This window comes from Cryptomeria japonica, chromosome 6 (genome assembly GCF_030272615.1).
Source record: "Cryptomeria japonica chromosome 6, Sugi_1.0, whole genome shotgun sequence".
NCBI lineage: Eukaryota > Viridiplantae > Streptophyta > Pinopsida > Cupressales > Cupressaceae > Cryptomeria > Cryptomeria japonica.
The window spans coordinates 656,665,613-656,693,587 of NC_081410.1; the positions used below are offsets into that span (position 1 = coordinate 656,665,613).

General features: G+C 35.3%; 1 protein-coding gene across 4 annotated transcripts in view; it reads left to right on the plus strand.

Annotated features, from left to right (window-relative positions):
- Positions 1 to 27,975, plus strand: part of LOC131033191 (uncharacterized) — a 164,830-nt gene that overhangs the window by 59,676 nt on the left and 77,179 nt on the right. For all 4 annotated transcript variants that reach the window (XR_009103573.2, XR_009103574.2, XM_057964335.2 and 1 more), the window contains 2 exons: positions 16,526 to 18,027; positions 18,265 to 18,549. Coding sequence is in view for 2 of the 4 variants with exons in the window: in XM_057964335.2 (XP_057820318.2) it covers positions 16,526 to 18,027; positions 18,265 to 18,549 (1,787 nt within the window). In the remaining 2 variants the exon portion in view is untranslated. The remainder of the gene's footprint in view (positions 1 to 16,525; positions 18,028 to 18,264; positions 18,550 to 27,975) is intronic.

The following is a 27,975-nucleotide window of genomic DNA, read 5'->3' on the forward strand; positions in this document are numbered from 1 at the left end:
ATTCATCAAATATCCAGTTGTTGACAGTTTTCTATTGACACAATCAACATTATCTGCATCTGAGAATCCTACAAGGTTGAAGTCATTATTCTTCCTGTAATTTGCAAGATAGCAGAATTCACTTTTTTTACTTGGGGTTTGGGTGGATCTTCCTTGTATAGCTAATGGCAAAGAAAAGAGCCTACCCCTAGCTTGCTTATAATTTTTTAACTTAGAAATGATGAAGTCTCTCACCTCAACTTTGAGTGTCATCCTCTCAATGCATATGGAGAGGCCCTCCATAACCTTCCCATTAGTGTTTGTGAAGCTATTGGAGAAGAAAATCTTGGGGTTGAGGTAGTACCTTGTTGCATGAATTGGTTGTGAAGTTGACTATTCTACCTCCGATCAATGATCTTCCAAATAAGGGCAAATCTACCTGCATTACCCTAGTTATAGTTTTGGATGGCCTTTTTTGTATTCATGGTGTTATAAATTTATTCCATTGGGTTTTGCTCACCATCCATGAAGTGTAAATCTGTAATGTGAAATGTCCCTTTCTCCTTAGTGACCACACAGGAGTTGATTAGCCTATTTCACGTCATCCTGATAGGCTAATTAGGAGATGTAAGGGATGATATGCTGGCCACGTCATTAATTTCTATCGGTGGAGAAATAAAAGGTGGAATATTATTTTATGGGATCTTATATTTTTTTTTTATTTCTTTTGGATCAGGAAAAGGCTGAAGCCAAAAAATTTATTAATTCTCAAAACCTATTTCAACCTGACTTGCTAGGGGCACCGGTAGGAAAGAGTCGGGTGGAGAAAACCTCCGGTCGCGACCCGTAAAAGGAAATGCAATACAGTAATACATATACAAGTTTGAGGGATTTTCCCCTTCAATGTAATTTGGCTACTTGCTACAATATATCAGAGTTAAACAGAGCTCTATTTACTGAAGCCCTTGGAAACATGGCTTGCTCCCATTGTCCTCTTGGAAGGGTACAGAATTGTTCCTTGCTACAGCCTTCCCATGAAATCCGGCTCTCAATACCCAGGTCAATATATGTAACTCCTGCACAGCAGAGGCCAAAAAAAACTTCCAAACGACTAAACCATCTATTAGATATCATATCAACCATAAAAGACGAGAATGCAGCACATAAACAGAGGCATCCATCTGCAGATCTTATCCATATAAGCAAAACTGAGTTTATTAAAATTGAGCCATCCTTAGTAAAAAGACTATCACCAAAAATAGATGACCAACAGATATGTAAATAGAAGCTGCTAATTATGAAAATAAAGTCCATATGTCAAGTGCCAGCACTGCTAGAAATCTGAAAATCAATACTCAAAAACCATATTGAAGTGCATCCAAAGTAACCATATCTGGCAGAATCCAAAATCTTAGGAGTATCCAAGATATACTAAGTATATAACGTATAAAGAAAACATGTGGAACCATAAGGATAAGAGCACATTATATAAACAGAGACCCTGATAGAACAATATACCCCAGGAGCATGTAAAGAAGGGGTCAAAGCCAACCATAGCTTGGACCAGACTGAGGTTTCTAACCAATACTAATACCATCTGTGTGCATATACTACTTTACAGGAGGCATCAATAGAAGTCAGAACTCAGTAGGGTACCCATAACATGTTTCAATTAAAGATCCATCCAAAATTTTATAAACCATCTCCAGATATGTAAGCTATTAGTAGTATGTTTACCTATATTCCCAATACCATCATCCAAGTTTATACTTCTGTATCTGAAGGACAGCCATATTCTATGAGTAAAAGAATTCATCCTGCCCTGATATTAAAATAAGCCCATCACTGTTTGAATTAAGTGGAAACATGCTACTGGTATTAACCAGATAGAAGGAGCCAGCAAGTAACTCGCATAAAAGGCTTATTATAATTCTGACTGAACATCTAACTCACTAATAAATAAGTATTCAAATAGTAAATCCAAGCTCACATATCTTAAATAACATGATTACCAGGAACAATGCAACCGTTCCAATTCTAACCCAAAATCCTTAACCAGAGATTACAGAATTTCAAAATCTAACCTTATGATGCATAGGTAGACATTTTTGACTGATAGCTATCGGAGAAGCATGTTGCTAATATCTATAACTGCGTTACCCTAGTTATAGTTTTGGATGGCCTTTTGTTCTATTCATGGTGTTATAAATTTATTCCATTGGGTTTTGCTCACCATCCATTAAGTGTAAATCTGTAATGTGAAATGTCCCTTTCTCCTTAGTGACCACACACGAGTTGATTAGCCTATTTCACGTCATCCTGATAGGCTAATTAGGAGATGTAAGGGATGATATGCTGGCCGTGTCATTAATTTCTATCGGTGGAGAAATAAAAAGGTGGAATATTATTTTATGGGATCTTATATTATTATTTGGTGAGAAAAAGTTACTTTAAGTTATAAAATAAAAATATAAAAAATGATAATAAAATCATATAAAATAAAAGTGATTTTAATCCCACATTGGGATTGGGGACTCACCAACGGTTTGGGAACAGTGCTGCTACAGTGACATGAACAGTGATTGCAGCAGGTTTAGATTTGTTTGAGCAAGAGTTTGTTCGTATTTCATTGCTAACTTGTGCTGGTGTTTGGAGGAGATTTTGGAGAGTTTGGCATCACCAAATTGCAATCAGCATTGTGTTTCAGACCTTACAGTTATCTACAGAAATCTCAGACTTGTTGGGGTACAGATTTGAGTTTGTTTCATCATCACATGGTCTTCTACATTGCTCATCTAATTGCCACTAGAGTTATGCATCATCTGGAAATTCATATCAGACCCAGAAAAATCAGAATTCAGAGGTTTGCATGCCAAGTGTTTGACAAAATGCCAAACCATTAAAACTGAAAATTAAAGGCAGAATAAGCAGGGGTTCTTACAAAACCCCTTACCAGCAGCTGCAATACCTACAAAGTACAAAGTACAAAAAAATTCAAGTTATAACTTGCAATAAAATTAAATATTTTTGAAGATTAAAATAAAGGTTTCAATTTAAAATTTAAAAATTGAAGTTTGAAGTTACCTTGAGAATCTTTAAAGTTTAAAGCTCTCTTTGCAAAGACATCATCATAATTTGTTTTTGTAGTCTTCTCTCCATCAACCTTATTTGAATAAGTTGAGTCTATCCATGCTTGACTCACAAAATTCTGTTTCAAGGGAGTCAATAAACTAGAAATACTTTGCAATGTTAGAAAACTAGTCACAAACCTTGTGGTATACAATAACAAAAGCTTTCACCTTGGTGTGACCTCTCATCAAGCTAAGAACTCACTGGTGATTATAAATATGTTTATTATATTTCTCACATCTACTACAATTGGTTTCACTCGATCAATTTTGCCCTATGTTACCCCGAGTTTCCGGGATGGCAAATTTTTTTGGCAAATTTGGGGACGGGGAGGGGGACGGCAAAGGGGACGATTATATTAAATATAGGGAAAATTTAAAATATATAGGAAAATTCTAAATGTTCATATGAAAACATGGATAAAGCATGCATATATACATTATATTCATATGAAAACATGGATATAGCATGTGTATGATACTATGAAAACATTTTAGAATGTAAACTTTGAACATACAACATTGTCAATAGACTCAATACTCAATATGCACTCATAATTCATAATTTCAATTCATTCACATTGCCAATATGCATATCATAATAAATATTAAAGAAATGACATACAAAATTCCCAAAGGCTACACTGCTGCCATATTGTTTCATTGTCAATTATAAGTTTATATTGTTCAGTTTTAAGTTTTAATCATATATATTATAAATTCATATCGTCAAGTTTTAAGTTTTTATTTTTTAACTTACGAATTGATATTTTATTATTTTGAAATTCTATATATAATTTATTATTTATTAATTTTAAATTTTTAAATGTTTAACAATTAATTTAACAATTTAATATTTTCTATTTATAATATGAATTAATAATAAATGTTTGATATGAATTAATAAATTTAAAATTTAATTAATGATGCCTTTTAATTTTTTTAATGACAATTTGAATTAATAGGGGCCCATGTTAGAAAATTAATTTTTTTCTTTCGAAAATACGACAATTTTTTATTTTTTTAATAGCCCAAGATGTGGGGGACGTCTGGCCGTCCCCCACAACTAGGGCAGACTTCCCCTCGTTTCGGGGACGTCCCCTCTAAATTCTAGCAATTTGGGAATACGTCCCCTCGTTTCGGGGACGTCCCCTCGTTTCGGGGACGTCCCCTCTAAATTCTAGCAATTTGGGAATAGGGGGGAAATGTCCTCTGGCTGTCCCCAAGTCCCCGAAACGTCCTTGGGACTGGGACGGGGGTTTTCAGGCCGGGGACACGTCCCCGGCTTTCATAGGTTTTGCCTATGCCCTCCATAATAAGGTCAAGGCAATGGGCTGCACAAGCGGTCCAAAGGAGTGTTGGATACTTTTTTGAAGCAATCTTCTAGTTGTTGCATTGTTAGTAACAACTTACACAACATTTTATTTCCCCACCTCTAAAACATCTTCCAACATCAAACTCAATTTTTTTATCTTCTTTATTTTGTTGGAGGCATTATTTGATTTCAAAAAAACAGCTCACCATTTGCAGCTTCTAAAAAATTGACGAGGTCGTGGTTCCTTCCATTTGTCAATCCGTTTGAAAGAATTGTGCATCCAAAATTTTGTCACTAGTTTTGATATTCCACAATTTCTTTGCATCTACAATAGCATTATGGAGCAGCTTGCCACTTAACTTTCTTGGTGAGGGTGCTTTGTACCCTTGCACTATCACCAAATACTCCCAATATGGGCTCCTTGAATGTAGGGAACGTTGTTGTAATACCGAAAAGTTGTGCATGCTTTATATACTTCTTTGCGCACCCCCTTGTTCCACCTTGTAGCTTCTAATGAAGGTTGTGCTTTTTGTATGTTTCTAGGCACAAAAAACCCTTACAACTGAGCTCTACTCAAGCTAAATGTGCTACACATGCATGGACTGCAACTAAAGCCCACAATGCTTCTGCATCTACATCGGATTGTGTTAGCAAGTTAAGAGCAATGGCTGTCTTTATGGCTACTTGTGCCCTGGCCCTCTCCAATTTCTTTTCATGTAGTGATGCAAGAAGTGTCATCATCTCTCATTTCACCTCTTTTGGTATTGCTGGACATGATTTGGGATTGCAATTAGGAATGCTTAGAAGATGTATTTTTGAGGCGATTGATGCTACCTCTAAGCTTCTTCAAGCACCAGATGCAAATTATGGTCCTCACTATTGGCTTCATTATGGCATATTTCCTAGCAGGGTAATTTCCAAGGGGTCTTATTTGAACGAGATAGCTTCCACTTGTTGAGTCTGAACTAAATCTAGAGCCAGATGCCATTATGGTTGTTTATTTGTAATGTCCCCTTGTTGAAATAAGATTTATTAATAAATAATAATAATAAATTAAAATATAAAAGAATAAAAATAAATTTTAATATAATTGAAATTTAGTTAAGTTTAATGAATGGTCAAAAGGCATGAAATGAAAAATTGTGACTCCTTCAAACATGAGATATAAAAGGGAGAGAAGAGAAATTCATTTGGGAAGAAAAGGGATGAAAGAAGAAAGAAGGGAGCAAAGGAATTGAGGAAGCATTAATGGGAATAAGATAAGGAAGTGACTCTTTCAAAGGGGCAAAAATGATGAAGGGTTGTGACCCTTTCGAAGGATGGTAGTTGTGAAATGTTGTGACCATTATGAAGAGGTGTGACTCTCCGTCACATTGGAGGATGTAATGGGGAGAAGTTTTCATTTGAGAAGGAAGGATCCATGGAATAGAACAAAATATCTGAAGCATTAAAAGTCGATTTAGGAGCAGACCTAAATCAGAATTATAAGAAAATTTGGAAGAATGATATGAACATTATCAAAGAGATCAGAACACAAATATAAATCTGCAATCAATAATCAAGCAGGCATTGAAGGAAAGAAAGAGGAGACATTAAATCAATAACCAGAGAATCAGACCTGATAGAATAGAAAGGATTCCCATACACACATATATCTGAGTGTAGGCAGCAGATCAGATTGATATAAACAGCAGACCTGTGCATTTACAATGTGCTTGGGCAAAAATATAGGAATATCCCATTAGGGGACATTACAATATTAACTTGCAATACTGTTAACAACAAAAAATTGTCAAAAATATAGCAATTTGAATATGAATGTAAAATTTAAATGCATTTAAAACTAATGTAATACAGACATATGGTTAATGAATTAATGAGTTTGACAAAATTAACATCTTTCAATCCTAGAATGTAAACTCTATATTGAAAAAAAGAAAGAAATTGATTCAAATTAGTGTAAATCATTTAAATTTTAACCAACAAAAAAGTTAAGATAAATTGAATCAATTCAATTTAATAAAATATGTCAATTTCACTTGCTAAAAAAATTAAAATAATTTACAAATTTATATTCTTGAAAAAAAGGGAAAGAAAAAACTAACTTGATACGAATCCAAATTTGTCCTTTAAATCCCCAAAAAAGTCTTCACAGTTTGCTTTATAATGCTTTCTTGTTGCCGTGCGTGTTGAAGAAGAGGCAAATAGGGGGTTTAATGATAATTTTGTATGCTTTTTAGTTTCTTGCTTTCAGTGCGTGCCTCTATTTGTGGTGAGATTTTTCACATGGACTTGCCAAAAGACTTAATAAATTTTCAAATTATTTGGCAAAATATCTTGCAAGTTTTTCTTGTGAGTACTCATGGCAAAAAGATCAGCCAAGTACTTACAAAGTTTGCAATCAATGGGCCTCTCTAGTGGGTGGTCTTTGGGTTGTTGGTCCTAATAGTCTTAGGTTGTGTCTGTATGACCTTTGATTGTATCCGATGTTTTGGCTCTAGGTTTCTAGGTTTATTATAAAACAAGAAGGTATACAATATTCCATTTTGAATTTCTTCAGCAATTCTAAAATATATTTTTCTTGAGAAATGAAAATACTATTGGGTCTTTGATTTAGTATTATTTCCAAATAGTGACTAAGAAATCCTAAACTAGTCCTTTCAAATCCTTGTCTTAATTGCTTTTTCATATCCTAGTTGTGTTTTTCATCACTTTCTGTATTTGCAACAATAAATTATGACAAGACTTCTTCCAAGCATAATTTGGTGTTAAGTCACTGAAAATTTGCATACCATGCTCTAGCAGCTAGTTTTGATCCATACAAAGCCTCCACCTTTTTTTAATCCATTTTCTTCAAAAATCGAGGTTAAGTCATGTTGATGATATAGTAGCTTTGGTTGGACTCCTTCTGGGCTGACAAAGTTAACCTAATTGTCTAAGTGGCCTTCGGCCTTAGACAATTACATGAGTCATCACTTATCAGCAAAATAATCATATGTCGACTTGTCTTGTGTGATTTAATTAACTTATATTAACTCAGCAATTCATTATTGAATCGGTTTGTGTTTTGACTGATATGCAAGTAATTAATATAATACTTCTAAAGGAGCCGACTCTTGACTAAGTCCGCCACCCTTTGAAAGGATGCATTGCTCTATGAATGTAATCGACCCTGGAGTATATCTCATCAGCTGATATAAATAAAACTCCATCCCGTCTCTCCTTGCATTGATGATTATTACATCAGATCGCAGATACATACAGGTAGATAAAACAGTTGTAATCCAGTGGACCGGCAATGGCAGCGGCCAATAGGCATGGGCATGCATTCAATGAAACAGTTGTAATCCAGATTTGAATGCGCGACTGTATTATAGTTGAATCATGGTGAGGCGGAGGAGCATGGGTGCGTAAATAATTATGATTCTCGCGGAGAGCACAGTTAAGACAGAAAGACAGCATGTTGCGATTACATAATTGGTAAGTTATAGACGACAATCATCTACACACAAACAGAACCGTAATCCTATTGAAAAGTGACATAGGTGAAAAACATTAAAAGATGGTGATTGGTTTAACATAAAAGACGTCACCGAACATAGACAAGGAAATTAATATGAAGGCACAAATGACTTGATGTCATAATAGCCGATTCTATTATTGTGAAGTGCTTCGTCAAAGGTTGTGGATCATGTTAATAAACATACAGAGAAACTCATGAGCAAATCGACTTCTCCAGCAATGACTACAGAAGGTTTTGACTGCATATTAAAAGGAATGGATGGCGTTAGTGAATCATGAACATGTGTATGGAATAAACAAATGAGGTTGATATATCACTATGTTGTGGTAATATTAAGAACAATTACCAGTAACAACAATCATCAAAAGGCAACCCCGATAAAGAATGAAATGTTGAAAATAAAGTAATATGAACAATGATTGACTCCCGTAAAAGTGATTGAAGTTAGTGCATCTGTTTGTCGGTAAACACAATATTAAGGATCTGTGACTAAGGTGAAACGAAGATTCAGAACAACGATGATAAGTATCAGCAATGAAGCCGTCAGTATTTTTGATGATTGCCGTTTATATGATTGTTGCTGGAAATAATCGCAAGTCTTGGAAACTAAATAATACTATATCTGGAGTGATTTATTTATCATAGAAAGTGATTATGGTTGATGTGCAGCGATTAAGTTTTTCATAAAGAAAACAATATTATTAAAGAGAATCAATTTGTATATTCATATACATGAAATCCATGAAATGGATTACGGAGAGCAATGATTTTATGAAAGGCAATGAAGCACAGATCAATTACACAGGCAGTGATTGAAATAGCAATTTCAGTATAAGATATTCATATATATTCAGATACATACATTGAAACATGTCTGAATATATATACACTTTCGGCATATATTGGAAATAAATGAGAAGCAAACATTGACTGGTCCTCCTGAGAATGTCTGTGATCATGTAATGGTTGCAACCCGAGCATTGAGCAAGGGCGATTGAAAGAAAAAAAAAAAAAGCATACAAAGTTATTGAAAGTCTTGATGCTTGGAAGCTTCTTGGAGAAAGGGATAATGTGCATCTTTTTGTCGGTAAACACAAACAACAGTTAATATTTAGCACACTATTAAGGATCCGCGAACCTATTTATTCACCTATTCCTCATGTTGTGGTTCTCTAAGCTTAGATCAGGTTACAACCATGTAGCACAAGTACATAGCATGGTGAGTAAGATGATGATTGTAGAAGAACTTCATGCAAGTTGGGACAAGCCTTGGTGGTACAGTTTGCTGAGAAATTGTCGGTTCTCATCGATAGTAATGAGAGAGCTTTTGATGCTTGAACAAGAGGTGGATTACCTGTTGTGGAATATATATACTGGTCATATACTCCCAACAAACTTAAACTTAGTCAGGGACTTGGGTCATACTGTATCAAGCATTACAATTCATCTATGGTGAAGGTTCGTTGGGTCTGGTGCAGACTTGAAAAGCACTTAAATGCAACACTTGAAGAGATTCTGATTTAAAATGACATGAATTTTCTGTGTGGCTATTAATTCATGCAATCATATTGGAATAGTGATTCACGCGTGCTTCTAATATTGGTATTTCTCTTCGAGATAGTTTAGTTCTATAAACTATTACTAATAGTGGTCTTGGATCTAGCATTTCCAGTCATATGTGGATCAAACCAAATGATGAGTCTCTTGAAGCAAGATATCTTCTATGATTGGGACCATGTGAGCAGGGTATGCTTCTGTGATAGAGGGAGCAGCTAAGAGGATGTGCTTCAGTTGACATCCAAGGATCTTCGTTGATATCCAAGGATCTTGGTTGATATCTGATTTAGAGGGAGTGGACCATGTCGAGATGGTTTCTCTAGTGATATGTTAAAGGACTATGATTCATGGGATGGAGTCTCATGTATGTAGGCTAGAAGGCCTTATGTTGACTCCTAGTTCATGATATTCCTGGATAGATGGATACTTGGTGCGCTTGGAATACACCAAGAGTGATGCAGACTCCAACCTTGTATTTCATGATAGGTCAAAGCATGTGGAGATCAAGTATCACTATGTTAGAAATATGGAGGAAAGGAATGCTATTCAGTTGAGATACATTAGCATTGATGAGAAGACGATAGGCATTCTCACCAAGTTTCTCTCTAGAATAAAGTTTGTGTACTTTCGAGGTAAGCTTGCCAGTGTGGTGGGGAAATTTAGCCTTAGTTGAGATTGAGTCTCAACATCTCTGTTTTATTTATATTTTTGTACTAATGTATTCTTCTCTTTATAAGATGTTTAGAGTGTAAACTCTTGTTAATGCATTTCTCTTTGAGAGAGACTTGAGGTGAAATCCCTTATCTCCACCCTCTGATATGGTTCATGGTGGATGTCATGTGTGTGACGCCATGACAACATCACGTGAGAGAGTCCGTGATGATTTTCTTGTACTTCTGTGTTTACCCTCTGGATGAGCCATGGTAAATATCATTGTGAGGTGACGATCTCACAATGATGAACACTTGTGCATCTCACCATCATTGTGAGGTGACGATCTCACAATAATGGTTGATATCACGTGGTGATATCTATGAATAAATCATAATGGTGGATATCACGTGAGGTGATATCTATGGATATGCCATAATGGTTGATATCATGTGAGGTGATATCTATGAATAAACCATAATGGTGGATATCACATGAGGTGATATCTATGGATAAGCCATAATGGTTGATTTTACGTGAGGTGATATCTTTGGAGAAACCATAATGGTAGATATCATGTAAGGTGATATCTATGGAGGAGCCATGATGGTTGATATCACGGTGAGGTGATATCTTTACCTTCATACACATGAGTGTAGTCATTGTGTTAGGCATCACAATGAGGTGATGTGACTTGTAGAGATCATGAAGGATTCCTTCCTAGCTAAGAGGGAGTGTCGATGATATAGTAGCTTTGGTCGGACTCCTTCTGGGCCGACAAAGTTAACCTAATTGTCTAAGTGGCCTTCGGCCTTAGACAATTACATGAGTTGTCACTTATCAGCAAAATAATCATATGTCGACTTGTCTTGTGTGATTTAATTAACTTATATTAACTCAACACTTCATTATTGAATCGGTTTGTGTTTTGACCGATATGCAAGTAATTAATACAATACTTCTAAAGGAGCCGACTCTTGACTAAGTCTGCCACCCTTTGAAAGGACGCATTGCTCTATGAAGGTAATCGACCCTTGGAGTATATCTCATTAGCCGATATAAATAAAACTCCATCCCGTCTCTCCTTGCATTGATGATTATTACATCAGATCGCAGATACATACAGGTAGATAAACATTACATATAGTTTGAGTTCATGCCATCGCAAACTATAGACATCTGCAAGCAGACCGATTGATACTTGGGTGCGTTCAACAAGTCATTTATATTACTTCTCCAATTGTTCCTATGTTACCAATTGTTCCCTTGCCATGCCCAAATTCAAGACCGGTTCATACAGATTTAAATTTTGGATCAATTTAGCATGTAATGCCCCTTTTCTAATTTTCTCTAAAACCACAATTGCAACAAATTAGGGTTAGGGTTACATCTTACCAAGTAAATATTATCTTTAATAATGCAATCGTGGTTTTGAATCTTGCAATCATGACATAGACAACACACACACACAATTAGGGTTAGGGTTACATCTTACCAAGTAAATATTATCTTTAATAATGCAATTGTGGTTTTGAGTCTTGCAATCATGACATAGACTCCCCACACACACACGTGCGCGCACACACATACACACTTGCACGCACACGCACACACACGCACACACACAAAGAGAGCCATTTCTACACCAAACCTAAGAGTGGATGTCTACGACAGCCCTCTTGCTTGCTTGGTGGCGTGTACTTGCTTTCCCCATCAATGTCTCAACTCCCTAAAGACACTTGCCATCTTGTGGAGTTGGGCAGGGGTCGTAAGTGGGTTACTTGGCTCTTTTTGTAAGTGCCCTTACCCACATGTTTTGACGAATTTAATATTTTTTTCATTTTTCCTTGTAGCGAAACTTGTTTGCAAAATATTTAGGTTTTTAATCTGTTTTGTGGTTTTTAACATTTCATTTCCTTTTGCCCTACAAAATTTACTGCCAATGAGAAGAAAATGAAAAAGAAACCAATGATCAAGATCATGTTTTGTGATCGGTTTACCTTTGATTGGCCTTTTTGCCGTTGTGTACTCAATGGAGCTGGTCTCTATGTTCTCTATTATTGGTATCTGAGCTCACTTCTTTGTTCCATTGCCCTTTTATCCATATTTGTGAGATCTGGGTTTACTGTTCTGAGAGTGGTTTATTGGTTGAATGAGAGGACTAGTTGAATGTTGTTGAGGGCCCCATAGTCTCAATAGCCAATCGATAAATTTAAAAGTAATGATATATTTATATTCATATTCATATTAATATAGTTATATTGATATATATTTAAATAGATATAAAACATTTTAATATATAATACATTCATATTAATAGATTTATATTTAAATATCTTCATTTATGTAAATAGATATTAGATATGTTTCTTATTTACTAATAAATATTAAATTTCAAAATATCATGTTTCTTATTGTTGATATTTATATTTATTTATTTTTCAGGGAAAAGACTTTATGGCTTACCATTTAAATATAGAAGCTTCGAGGATAAAATGAGATATATTGAGAATTTGGATCAAATAAAGACAAAGTGTGTGTGTTTGTTATCTTTTTATACATTTTTGTATGGTTGAACCTAACCCTAATTGTTTTTTGACTGAATCCATGAACGGGACCCCTGAACTTGAACCCATACTGATAGTGGGATTGGTAACCTGGATTTATTCTGCACTTCTGGTGCAATTGTCATTTGAACTGTGTTCCATTTTGCTGTGGGGGTAAAAGTTTCTATGTAGTCGATACCTAATTGTTGTGCATATCATTTTGCAAACAATATAACTCTATACTTGCCCATAGTACTATTTGGCTTATATTTCACCCTGTAAAAGAACAGGCATGCAATGGGTTTAATTCCTGGTGGACAATCAGCAAGTACCCATGTTTTGTTCTTCATAATTGAGTTATGCTTTTCTCTGATAGCATTTTTGCATTCTTTTTTGATCTGTTTCTTCTATAAATGAAAAAAGGCTTCACAATCACATCAGTTGACAGTGGATAATTTACTTGTTTCCTTGTGTTCCTTTGTCTTGTTTTATTCACCTTATCAGGATGAAGTGAAGGCATCTATTGCTTTACCCACTTGGGCAATGAAGAATACTGTTAGGAATTTGTTCTGGAGGTAACTTTGTAGATTTAATTGGCAGATTATCTCCAATCTCTTCCTCCACCTGAGATGGAGAACCAGTTTTACCATTAGAAATTTATTGTTTAGGGGTAGACTCTCTAGAGACCTAGTGAACTAAAGTTAGATTCACTAATTGAACTTGATCATCCAATTGAGCCAGAAGATGATGGAGTTTTTGATCTTCTACACCATTTAACCTTGTTTGACAATCTCTATAGAGGGACAAGCTTACCTGCTGTCCTTATTTTTTAACTTCATTCTTGAATACTTTGATTAAGTTGAGACTTATCCATAGTTTTATATCATCAAAACTTACATCTTGGCTGATGATGAACTTATTTATTGCTTCTTCCAATAAATAATGAAACCAAAAACTTTCTTCATATGCCAAAAAGAGAGATTTTAGCTTGAAAAACACCTGGTCAAAATAGTCTGGCATTATTTTTATTTTTTCAAATGTGGCTTTTGAAAAAGGCAGCTGCAAGCTTCCTTTTAAGTGCTGTGCACAGCAATTCCAGTGCTGAACGCCTTTTCTACCTTGCTGCACGCCCTTTCTACCCTGCTGCATGGTGTGGGCTCTGAATCTTTTGTAGCTGCTTTTCATTCCTCTTTTTGTTGTTATGCACCCTCTCCTAGCTGCTGCTGCTGCTCCCTCCAAATTTGCCTGTGGCTTCATTTCTTTGATTTTCACAACTGACTAAATTTTTACAAGAAGACATCATTCCTTATTTCTTTCTTTTAATCTTCAAATTGTTGGGAATATTTGCCCAAATAGCATATCCAAAATTGAAAAAAAAAAGCACTTCACACTCAATCACAATGAGTATTCTTTCCTTGCTTTGATACCACATGACTGAATTGGAGGTCTCCCAACTTCCGGTTGGCAAGACACGAATTATTGATCAAAAGAAGAAATTACTGTTGGTGACCATAGGCAGTTTACCCATTTAAACAATATTACGTTTCATGAGGATTGCAACCTGTAGAAAGCCAACCATAATAACCTTTCATATTCCTCTTTCATTCTAAAATATAAACTTTCCTCTTTAAATTTCTCAATTTCTACATTTGAGGGAATCTTAAATGAGATTCATGCCTTTCCAACACTTTTTTCTGTATTAGATATTCCCAGGCTATAAAACCAAAATTAAAAGCTAAAACAAACTTGATTTTGGATTTAAATACCCAACAACACATAGTCTATATGCAAATTTGCTTCACAATCAAAAGTTATGTTGAAGGTTATTCAGGTCCTCAGGCGTTTAATTCAGGAGGATTCTGCAGTCAGGAAATTGGGTTCTGAATTACCTTTCATCCTGACAGGGTAAGGATCTTTACGAAAGCCTGGAAGGTATCACTCAACTTAGTCTTTCCTTTTGTCACAGTGAGTGTGTATCTTTATTTTGTATGGACACAAAAAGCAAGAGCTTCTGAAGATAGAACCATGGTACAATTGAATTGTAAGTAGGTTATGGTATTCAGAAAGCACAATTTGGGAACTCTGATATTTGTAGTAAAGGTCTTATATAAGACTCAAAACAACTTGGTCATTTATTATTGTTTTCTATTACTAGTATTTTGTATGAATCATGTTGTATATTCCGTTTTGATATTTTTACAGTTTGTTTTCTTAATATGAAACATTTAAACTTTCCAACTGCATAATGAATTATGAAAATCTTCAACCCCTTTTGGAAAAACCTTATCCCGTAGGCCCTTGGTGATATTTTTTTCTCTTCTTACTTTTGAGGTCAAATGGGGATTACAAGATTAGCTTCTTTCTCTTTCCTAATTAGCAGCATATGTGTTCATTTTTCTTTTTTGTATAGCCTTGTGTGCTATTTCTTGAAGAGGCATCTTTTATAATCTATATTTATTTTCTTCCCGCGAGTTATTATAGCCCTCTGGAATTCTTTATTCTTGTGTTGATAGTTTAGGTTTATCATGTTGCTTCTTTCTGCACTATCATTTTAGTGCCACCATCTATATTTTTGTTTCCCATTGACTTGTTCTGGTCATTTAAGGACATTAATATAATCTCTTGGATTTTCTTCTTTCTTATTCCTCTTTTTATTTGCTGATATACTTTTAAGTTTCATCGATATATTTTGGCCATTCACAGGCATTAATATATTTTCATGTCATTGAAATTTGAAGAGGCAACAAGACATCCTTTAACATGAAATATCAATATAGACATGGATTAGGAGAGCTTGATGCAATAAGTTTGAGACTGCTGCGAGACACATTACAGCAGCACATATGCCTTCTCTCATTTATGTTGTTATAGGAAATCAACCTCATCTGTTGGAAAAGGATGTAGAGCCAAAATGTTCCTCAAATGATATTCTTTTGCAGCTTATGCCTAAATTTAATAATTTATATTGTCCATAAATGTTGCTGCATGGCTGTTTTTTGCTGACATGTTGTGAGTGTTTTTGATTTCTTTATAAAATGCTCTCCTCTCTGATGGTGGCCTGGTAGGATCATTATATCATGTTCATGGTATTTCTTTTGCTCATGTGTTACATGATGTTGGGTTGAAGCCATCCCTGTTTTACTACCATGTGGCTTTGGTATTTGGTGACAAACCTGCCCCCATCTTGTTTGAATTTGTGTTTGCATTCTAGGTTATCTTTGGTCATTGAAGCCTTATCTGTGTTAAAGGAATTTGGCTTTCAAAAAGTGATGCTTTTCTACTTACCTCTGGTGAAGTTGCTTTTGAACCTGTTTGAAATTTCATGTGAAACTTCTGGTTGTGTATAAGTACATTAGTAGTATTCTAGCTGATGCATTGTTTGCTAGATTCAAGGATAAGACAAAGTTCACATGGTCTTTGTCTTTTACAATGTTGCCTTGATATGGATGTGCTAATACTACTTGTTGGCTCTGCAATGATTGTCTATTATGTTCTTTCAGTTACTTTTGTCAATTTAACAATAAAATACATCCTTCCATATGAGAAAGATGAAAAAGAAAGCTGGGTATAATGTTATGTTTGTAATATAACAAATGAATAAACATAATAAATTACTAGGAAGCAAAATATATTTTCATGCCATGAGTGTTCTTTAGCTTTTGTGAATCTTCATATTTTGCACATTATTACTTTCTAAACCTTAGGAAATAAAAAAAAAATTAAAGTACGCTACTGGTAAGCCTTTTGCTTTTGTAAAACCTTGTTATCTGTATTTTTATATAAGATCAGAAGACTCTTTTCTTTAATCTGTTTCCTGTTCAAGCAGGTTGTATGATCCACGTGTTCCAGAGCTACAGCTGTTACTGAATGAAGATGCATTTTTTCCATCAAGAGAGTTTAAAGCTCCGGAAATCCTTGATTTTTTGGTTGAACTGGGATTGAAAAATTCTCTAGGTCAGAAGGGTTTACTGGATAGTGCAAGATCCATTGCAATGCTGTATGAAGCTGGAAAAGAGTCTGAAGCATTCAAAATGGCTAAGAGATTACTGGCATTTATCAATAAAATGGAGGTTGGAATAATTTCAACAGAACCACCTCAGATCTCAGGGCATGAAGATCACATCTATGATGATGAAAAAGATGGAATTCTAACAAATTCCCCTAAAGAAAAGAGTTGTGAAACACATAATGATATTGCTCGTCAAGCAGATGGTTTGGTGGGTGATGAATTAGAAGAAGAGTTCTGGGTGGAACTAGCCAACACCTATTGGTGTCCTGTTTATATTGATCCTCCAGTCCAGGGAATCCCTTGGCCCAAATCAATCAGAGGTTCACTAGCACCTCCAAAAGTGGTTAGACAAGAGTCCCAAATGTGGTTAGTATCGTCAACCATGCGCATACTGGATGGTGAATGCCACTCATCGAATATACAACACAAACTTGGCTGGTTGGATCGGCCAAATGTTGGGGTACTGGCAGCTCAGTTGATTGAGTTATCCAAGGCCTACAGTTCTGCAAAATCTGATTCTGATAGCAACAGAAGGGAATTCCTAGATGAAGTACTTCAAAGGGAGGTCCCATCAATCTATTCACTTATGCAGGAATTTGTGGCAACAAAAGATTTTGTAATATTACAATCCCTCCTTGAGGGAATGCAATGGGTGTGGATTGGAGATAATTTTGTGTCTTCTAAGGAGCTGGCCTTTGACTCACCAGCGAAATTCCAGCCATATTTGTATGTTGTGCCATCCGAGTTGTCAGTATTCAAAAACCTTCTTACTGCTTTGGGTGTACGTTTGACATTTGACATTATGGATTATATACAAGTCTTACAACATTTAAATGAAGACGTAAAAGGAAAAGAACTTTCATCAGAACAATTGAGTTTTGTTCTTCGGGTTCTTGAGGCAGTTGCAGATACTTTGGGAGAAAAAATGGCATTTGATAGTTTTCAAGGTTCAATTTTGGCACCAGATGCCTCTGGGATTCTAAGATCTGTAAGGGATCTTGTTTATAATGATGCTCCTTGGCTAGTGAGAACGAATATTGAAGTTCAAAATTATGTGCATTCAAGCATAGCTAATGATTTGGCTGAAAGACTTGGGGCAAAGTCACTGCGAAATATATCTGTTATGGATCAGGAAATGACAAAAGACCTACCCTGCATGGATCATATTAGAATAAGTGAGGTTCTTAAGAGATATGGAAATTATGATCTTCTCTTGTTTGACCTTCTAGAGATAGCTGACCGATGTAAAGCAAGGAAACTTCATATTTTATATGATAAACGGGATCATCCAAGGCAGTCTTTGCTTCAACCTAATCTAGGTTTGAATTGATTTTTTGTTAGTTTTCCCTTCAATAAAAGCTTTAAACCCAGTCTTGTCTGAACTTCTGTCCTATGTTGTAATTTTTATTCCTCTCCTTTGAATTTATTTCTGGAATATTGTTTAATGTCAGGGAAGGTTGTGAAGGAATGCTAATATGAAGAAAAATTCCTTTGCTTTGTATCTTCAACACAGATGAGTCTGACTTATGGTTCTGGTTGTTTGCAATGCTTTTCAGGAGAATTTCAAGGTCCTGCTCTAACAGTTGTACTTGAAGGGGCTGTGCTAAGCATGGAAGAAATATGCATTCTTCAACTTCATCCTCCATGGAATCTACGAGGACAAGCTGTCAATTATGGCTCAGGATTACTTAGTTGTTACCAGCTTTGTGACATTTCATTTATAGTATCTGGTGGATCTCTTTATTTATTTGATCCATTTGGCCTTGTTCTTTCTACATCTTTGAATCGTGGTGATTCTCTACCCTCAGAATTGGCAAGTGCAAGAATGTATTCTCTACAAGGTAAAAACTGCTAATCATCATTCCTTCCGTGTACATTTGTTATAAAATATTGGGACATGACCAAATATAATTAATGGTTGCTTAAATTACCCATTTCCATTAAATATGGCTAAAGCTTGTTTTAAATTCTTCTAGTCATTCTGTTTTTAGCAGGATTCATCTTAGTTGATTGTTTTGCATTGCTTTTATATGGTTGTTGGATATGCGATTGTTGAGACTAGCCGTGCTTGATGTAATGTTTAAATATTTTTTTTACTAGTACAGTATTTTCAAAGAATCTATATGACAAATATCATAATATGTGGATGATACAAAACATAAAAAATGAATACACCTGCAGGCATTCCTGTCACTCACGTGATTTGGGTATTTTGAGTCGGTACATCAACCCAAATTACACAACCATTTTCACAATTTTTTAGCCTTGGGAGAGAACCATACATATAAAACTAATATAGAATACCATAATGATTTTTGTATGCATCCTGACACCTGTAGTTCACAGAACCACACAGAAATTAACAAGTGGGTCATACAAATATTTAATATTTATTGTAATGCAAAATTATGTTCACATAACCTTTTCTTTTTGCTTGCAGTCTGCCATAAGGCTGTGGGCTACCTTATAGCAGTGCAGGATGAGATTTGTTCTGTCTTATTCTGATGCGAGGGTGGTGTGGTGGGAAGCCTTACTATGGTGTGGAGTTGAATCTGGCTCACTTAAACCTTTTCTTGCTCTAGGTCTGTCTCTAAGACTGGCCTAATTTTAATATTAAAATATTTTGATGTTGGGTGAGACTGTGTGCATCTTATTGTGCCTTGGGGGCAAGTATTAGGGCCTGCCATACTGCAGTGTGTGGTTAAACTTGGGTCAACCACTTGAGAATGCAGCTGACCTTTAGTACTCCACAACTTTGTCTACTGATAGTTCAATATTTGACAACTCGCTTACCCATATTTTGATACTTCTACATGCCTATTGGGTAATGGGTTAGGTTAGTGGGCATTTCAATCTCTTGTGTAACTCTCATACAAATGAATCCCTTTTCTTTTACACCACAACCCTTTGCATACCACCTAACCTGAGATGTGAAAGTGGATTTGTGTATGTGGTACTTTAAGGTGGATTTGACACTTATGCTGCAAAGATGGCTGAGAAGGGTTTGCATTAGTATTATGTTTGTTCTCAAGGTTAGGGGCATAAAAGCCCTGAGATCAACTCTATTTTTTGTAAAACTTAAAGCCCTGGGTCTTGAAGATTTAATGTATCTCAAGTCCAACATTCCGTCCATATGCTAAGTTCTGAACTAGACTTATTTTAGCAAGTTGTTGGATGTGCAAATTTGTGTCATTTGGTATTGGCATTCAAACACAATAGTACCATATTAGTAACAATATGAAGGGATCAAAATAATATTGATGATTGATGGTATCGTCATTATAAAGGACCAAAATGCAAAATGCAAAATGCAGAGTTTGTTTTTGGAAAAAGATGAGGTTCCAGGAACAGATTCTTTTTGATCATATTTCTGTAAGTGTAAAGAGTACTTCAATTAAGAGCAATGGTGTAAAAAAAGTAACAATTTTTGGGTTGATTCTCAAAAAATTATACATGAAACATTAAATTCCTATTAGTCTATTCCTTTTTGTGAAAAGAGTATTGTAAGGGATAAAATCTCTTATACATAAATCAAGGCTACGTAAATAAATACAAAATAAACAAGCTTACAATTAGCCTAGATTGAAATCAAGGAGCTCAGTCACTAAATTGAAATGCTATTTTTAGAAATCAAATGCAAATGCATAGGGCAGTTAGCTGTCAATTTGATGAAAAGCTGAATTTACAGAATCAATTCGACATAGCCCAGAAATTAATGCTCTTGATGTGATTACGGTCTAGGAATCAGAACAAACTCAGAATCTTCTGTGGATCAATTCTGAGGAGCTCTGATTTGGCCCTGGGATGCAGACCTTTAATGCACTGATCTGAGCTAGCAGGCACTGTAATCTTTTTGGTATCTGATGTAGACACTTATATTTGATTAATTAATTTAATCGAATTTAATCCCTTTGGTTGCATATATTAATTGATTATTGCATCTTCTTCCAATGAATTAATTAATGCGTGATGTGAACATTTTAATTAAGTAATCCCCTTTTACCCTTCTTCTATTAAATAAAATAAATGTCATTTATTTAATTTAATTCATATTTTCTTTTTTCCCTCCTAGTCATTTTATTTGGATTTAATAATTCAAATAATTCAATTAGAGCACATGGCTCCTAATCTTAACCCCCATCTAACCTCACATCTAACCTAACCCACTAACCACCCTTGGGTTCGAACCAACCCTATCCCTTCAACCACCCTTGTTACATGTGCACATTCCCTAATTTTGCAAATATTTGGAAAATAATCAATTTTGTTTGGGTGTTTCTCTCCCAAACCGACATGTGTCTTTGGCTACACTTGTCATCTTGAGCTGTGACACTTGGCCTGGAGAAGGGAAGATTTGTCATCTCTTGCATTGCCACTTGTACTCAAGTGGGACAAGTGGCACATTTCTAAGTCTCTGCATTCCCTCATCCTTGCCTATTTAATCCCTCATTTTTCCTTTGTAATTCACCACGTTTATTTGCATAGTGAAGTCATAATGTTAGTTTAATCACTCTAATTTGCATCTTACATACATCATTTAGCTTAACTTGCATCTCATATCCACCATCATGGAGCGTTTTCAAGCACCTATGGAGACGTAGAATCGAGCACGCATTCAAATTGAACGATAGTCAAATCAAAGGAGACTTGAGTTTGCGCTTTTATTGCTTTTTGTTTGGTTTCCTTTTTAGTGTCCTAATCATGAGTGTAGGCTTGATAATTGTGTATTTTTAGGTTGTTATTTGCATCTCAATTATTTTAGTTTACTCATAATTTTCTGCTCACATCTGGATACACAAAAGGAAGGTGGTACTTAAAATACCTTTTGGAAAGTTGCTGGATTGCAAGGGTGTTGTTCACTGAGGTCAACACCCTTTTTGGACTGGCTTTGTGGCTTTTAGAAAATGATTGCAAACAGCAGGCACAGACTAATGGATGGCCTATGTGATTTTGATGCATACAATGATTTGTTTTAGGCTTAACTTGAAATGTAACTAAAATGAATACTTCTTTTTTTGCACTAGATGTTCTCTGATTTTCCTTACAAATTCATTGTCGAAAAGAATGTCTTTAAATACCAAGACATAGCAATAAGTTGTTTGAATGCCTTTAAACTATGTCGCAAGGTTCGAGTTCAAGTTCGAATTCGGCAACCATAAAATTCGGATGAAGTTTGACCAAAGAAAAAAAATCATCATAAAATTTCTTATATAAATTGTTTTTTTTAATATTTTAATAAATCCATAAAAATAAAATAATATTATGTTAAATTTGAATATATTATAACAAATTTAAAAATATTATAATATAATATGTTTAAAAATTTAATTTAAATATTATTAATATATTAAATAATAAATATATTAAATTTAATATGTTAGATCTAATTTAAATAGTTTAAAAATATTATATTTTAATATATTAACTAAAAAAAAAAAACCGAAAATTAAAATAAAAACAAAACCGAATGTAAGCTTTATTTGGAAAAAGAAAAGAATTAAATAAAAAAAAAATCAAAATATTAAACGTGAAACACGAGCAGACAGGTTCGAGTCTTCTGCTACCCCTATGTACATTTTGTGTACCATTTATCCTCTCTACCCCTCATTGTTAAAATGCTTAGCTAGTTCGGACCATATTTTAATAATGCCGTGTGGCAATTAAAATATTATCTTATTGTAATAAGGTTAAAGTAATTTATGTCTAATAGGGCTGGGCCCAAATGTAACGTGTGGTTTATGTCTAATAGGGCTGGGCCCTAAAAGGAAACGTGCCTCAACTTACAAGTTATGTAGGCCCCAAATTTGGGCTCCAAAAGTGCAAATTAAATATGTAAAATAAAGGGAATTTGGCAAAAGCCGACTTGGGAAAACTTGAGCATGAATCTTGTATATAAACAAGATTCATTCTACACAACTCACAATCATTATCAAGTGCGATCAGCCTTATGCAAGAACAGTCAGCGAATCTGGCATGTTAGAGAGCGAATCCATTGGACAACTTGCTGGGCAAGGTGGTGCGCTATACTTCAGTGATCTCCCTCTTCAAGTGGTGTCGATATTCTGCTCTCTCTGAAGACATATTACAGCTGCATTTTCTAGGTTCAGTCTGCCCTAGATTGGCACTCAATCAGATAAGTAATCTGATTCATGTAATCTGCTTATAAATAAGGAACTGATCTGAATTTTTGATGCTGGGTTTTTCCTCCAAGAGGGAGGTTTTCCCAGGGTACTTGTGTCTTGTGTTCTGTGCTTTTATTATTATTTCTGCTTATTCTCAGTCTGATTATAATTCAAGTAACTAGATTAACATCTGATTGCCTAAAATCAACACTCATCTCCCACATGTTGCTACAGCCATGAGTAAAATAATTTCGTCATATAACTCCACACGCTGGTACAGCCATGAACCATGAACGACCTCACTTTTTCTTGGCTGCGAATCTAAACAGAAAATGTTATCGGCCAACAAAAAATTGTCACAAATATATTCTAGCATTTGAGTGATTTGTTCTCCTACTTCATTATTGAGTGAGTACAAGAAATATCATTTCCATCGGTCGTGCCACTCGACCTACAAAAACCCTAGAAAAACATCTATTTTTAATATATTTTATTAAAAAAAACTACGCCATTATCCGTACGAATATCGGGTGAATGTCAATTTTTTATTCATGTTTTGAAGTTCGCCAAATTTTGAATATCATGGCCGAAATTCGGCAAACCTTGTGACTTAGCCTTTAAATACCAAAACATAGCAAAAAGTTGTTGGAACATGTACCAAGTTGGCTCACTACAGCTAGTGAAAAGGGCAAGGAAAGTGTGAAGACTCCCAAGTCCTCACAATGACTTTACTGCGGATTTTGATGAAGTTTACTGACTTTTTTTGTTGGTTTTTTCTGAGTTTGTATTTTTTTGGGGGTTTTGGAATTAAAAAGCAAATGCAACATTCAAACCAAACTCTAAAATCTGAGAACTAAATGAATAATTAGATTAGTACACCAAATGCATCATTTCTCCTTTATTTATTGAACCGTAAAGACTCTACAATCTTGTGCATACCCGGATAATAGAAATCACTACTCCCATGCAGGGGTTGAACGAAAAAGCAGCTGTAAATCTGATTGGAACTCTTAGAATTATGCAACTTCACCCTTGGCTGATGACACCAACCCTTTTCTGCAATCCTAGCCCCCTCTTTGGAATTTTATTATGATTTTTGAAGAGCTTTTCAACCCAAATCGTACCTCCTTGATATTGGCACCACCTGCAGCAATGGTATTAATAAATGCATGGGTCGTACAAGCCTGGAAACAATGCCAACGACCTCCCAATCGCTGTTCACAAACACCTCTTCAATCTGGTCCAGAAAACTGATAAAAAACTCTGTAAAATGGTCTCCAATCTGCACAATGTTGACCTCTGGATGAAGCCAATCCAATAAGCAACTTCAGTTGAATATTTCACACCCTCAAATCGCTGATGCAATGAAGTCTCTGTTGCAAGGTGCGCGCCCTTGGTCTCCTTGTGTTGTGTAGCGCAGCGCTCGGGTTTGTGACATGGCTTAACCGCCTCTTGTGGATTCTATAAGTCTAGTGGTTCTATTGGGCATTAAAAGGTCGATCTTTTGGTGCAACAACAACCACACTTGTAACACGTTGTATTAGAGCTTGGTCACAGGTTCAATCCCCTTGCTTGCCGTGGGGGGGGATTGTTGCAAGGTGTGTGCCCTTTGTAACATTCAGAAAATTTTAAAAGAGATAACCATTCAAATAATCTAACCGTTGCAAAAGAATAGCTGTTAACATAAGCATAGCAAGATGGATATATTTTTTTATTTTGTTTTATTCAAAACAGGAACACGAATAACGATAACTGAAGATTAAGTACATTGAACTAAAAATTAAGCATACATGCAATATTAAGAACTAATTAACTTGCATGAAATGAAAGAGAGATAGGGTTTAGAGAGTACTTTTCAACTGATGCTAAATTTTGAACTTCAAACTCTGTCATGATATTGGTGGGGAGGGAAAGTATCATTAGGGCGCTTTTCCGCACAACCACGGACTATCTAGTCCCGCGTGCCATATCCTTCTGGACTGGCCCGGCTCTTTGCAGGGAGGTAAAGGAATACGAGAACTCAATGCCATTTGAGACTTGGTGTTAGGACCTACACACTTAGTCGGTCATACGCTAAGGGTAACTCCCTACTAGTATGACGCTCTGACTAAGGGTGTATCTGGTGCTAAAGATCAGACTAGTGCATGCATTACGCAGCACCACCTTGGCCAAGGTTTTACACTGTAAGCACGAGTTTTCGCGCTGTCAATGATCTCACCCTTCTCGACAAAGTGTGGGTTAAGGAGTTCAGTTGAACTCGAAAGTAAGTCTAAGGACCATCTTGGGATTAACATTCAAAAGTTATAGTATAAGTATTTCAAGTGTTATCAACCATTTCTTCTTTGCACAACTACTATGTTTTCAACAGGTTTCAACTGAACCCCTGGCTTAGGAAATAGGGGCATAGGAGTTACCAATTGTACGTTCAAATCCTAAGTATGGATTTTAACCTGCTGGACATGTCTCTGCTGTCCGGTCACTTGGGAGTAACCTCCCGATGATGATGCTACTGCATCATGTTTAATTGTTCTCTTCCACCCATTGCCTTCCTAGGATAGGGTATGGATAAATTTCCTATCACTAGAGCGGTTGCTTTTAATAAAAGAAGATTATTTAAGTGCTGACTTATCCTCTTAGTTTAAGAAATTCTGGAAGCTTGGTTAGAGGTCAAAATCTTCTTTAGGTTGACTCGGAAAAGAACTCTCTTCCTTGGAATGATACAAATCTGTATCGCTGTCGGAATATACTTACCAGTGTATGCCAAGATACGTATACAAGGACACGTGAGTACAATTACCTTTGCGTATACGACAAGTATTACCAGTTATTAACACACTGGTACATAATTGTCAGTATATGCCCAAGTATGGTACATACGTGTACCTGTATCTGCACCTTTGCAGACACAATGAGTATTCTTGATGTCTAAGGTTGAAGGCTTAGTTTACTTCAGTTATACATTAACAATGACCTTTTCCTTGTGTTACCCTGACTTAAATTTTAATAAATAGCAGAGATTCTGGGGGTAAAATTTTACTCCAGACTGTAGTTTAACTAGTGTTTACAAATGTATCTAAATAATAGACCTGCCGTTTTTCCTGTTTGGTTACAGTTGTTTTTAACGAGACTGCTGAAGGTTTAACTTCCTAGTCTAGGAAGGTAACAACATAATTAACACATTAGAGATGTCTTGCCCTTCACAGTTATACAATAAGAAATAAAGACCTTCGCTCCTATCATTCTTAATGTTCCAAACAGTGAACAAATCTGTTTAAATATAGATGTGCTGCAGGAAATAGACATGTAATTTCTTTTAACCAAGAGTTAATCCCTCTTCAACCGAGGTATAGATTAATAAATTCTTGTTTTCTCTTCTTAAACATGTTTAAAAAGGACAAATAGCAAATCTCAGGCCTGCAGGCATCCCTACACACATATTTGTGTATATTTTTCCATTTATATACACAAATATATATACAGATATACCTTCTTTGAAGTTTCTTTTACAAACTACCTAAAACCCTACTCGAAAATTTCAAAGATTAATTTCCAGCTGAATGTTATTAGTTAAGAACTGAAATAACAACATTATGTTTCATTAAAATGCACAAGGGTTTCCAACTCATAAGAATTTCATGAATATTTTCAGACTTTCGGTATTTTACAACCACAAACGCATATATGCATTTCTTCCTTCTAATTTCTATCTGAGAAACCAAATAATTGTAAGAGGAAGAGGAAATCGCAGGTCTAGGAGATAGAATGACCTGAGGAAAGATGTAGCCCAACCGAAGACCCTCAAAAGTATGAAACAACAATGCTGATAATGGCAGAAAAATGCACAACAACCTTCACCCTCTGTCGTTTTCCAAAAGCCAGCCGTAAAATATGATATGTCCTCTCTTATCCTTTTGGTTTTATATACCAACGCAGTCTCAATCCCACGCCCTAATACCAGGCAGGATTTTCCATACTGCCCAATGAGTCACACAAGCCTGCTTGCGTTTCCCGTGACTGCATTTCGCTTTCACCAAAAGCCCTCCAAAAATAAGAATGCAAAAATATCTTTCCATATTGATATATAATGATGCGTAATGTCTTTAACCTATTTGCTTCATTTCCTTCAATGCCCGGTAACTCAAGAATGAAGGATGGCGATATACATGGTTTTACATGACAATATTTTTTTTTGCTCTTTATAACTTCCAACTAGCCCGATAAAATATTTAGGCTTGCTCATTAAATAAAAATTATGTAATGGGCTAACATTAATAAGATTTAAAAAGTTTTATTTAAGTCTTATTTCTTTCAACACTATGAAAGAAAATAATTACATTTACTTAATTATTGAGTTGCCAATTAAAGTTAGCAAATAAAATAATTTATTTAATTAAAATAAAACTTTCCAGGCAATTATAATTAAATTTAATAATACATATTTATTTATATTTATATATATAAACATATATATTTAAATAATAAAGGTAATATTAGTCCAGTCAACTTAATTAATAATTAACGAAATAATTTATTAATATTAATAATTAATAATTATTTCTAGAAGCGACAAACCTTAGATTCTATGCACTGACCTACTAGGTTACCTAACGCACTGGCTAATCAAGGTCCGACAAGATCAACCTAGGTTTACCTGGCTTAGGCTAGGGTTTTCAAACGGCATTGAGTTCTTCCATTCTTTCACCTCCCGACTTGATGATACTTTCCCTCCTTTTGTGGAGGACGACGGTCTCCTACATACACTTGGCCCACGGAAATCGGTTAGATCAAATCTTGTCTAGTTTTGATAATTAATAAATCGTGATAAAAGTGAAACATGATATCATATTGCTAACGAAAATTCCTCAATTTACTAAATCAAAGTACATCAATTTTGCATAGAAAACATAATTATCATTATTCACATATGTATAATCATCTGAACAAATCCATCATTTAAAGCACAAAACTAGGCACATTATACATCATACGAGTATATCAAAATGCACTAGGGTTAACATGTATTAGGACGCAAATACTGCACAAAATCAACTAGGGCACAAGTGGGATGTAACACCCTTGGTCTCCTTGTGCTGTGTAGAGCAGCGCTCGGGTTTGTGACATGGCTTAACCACCTCTTGTGGATTC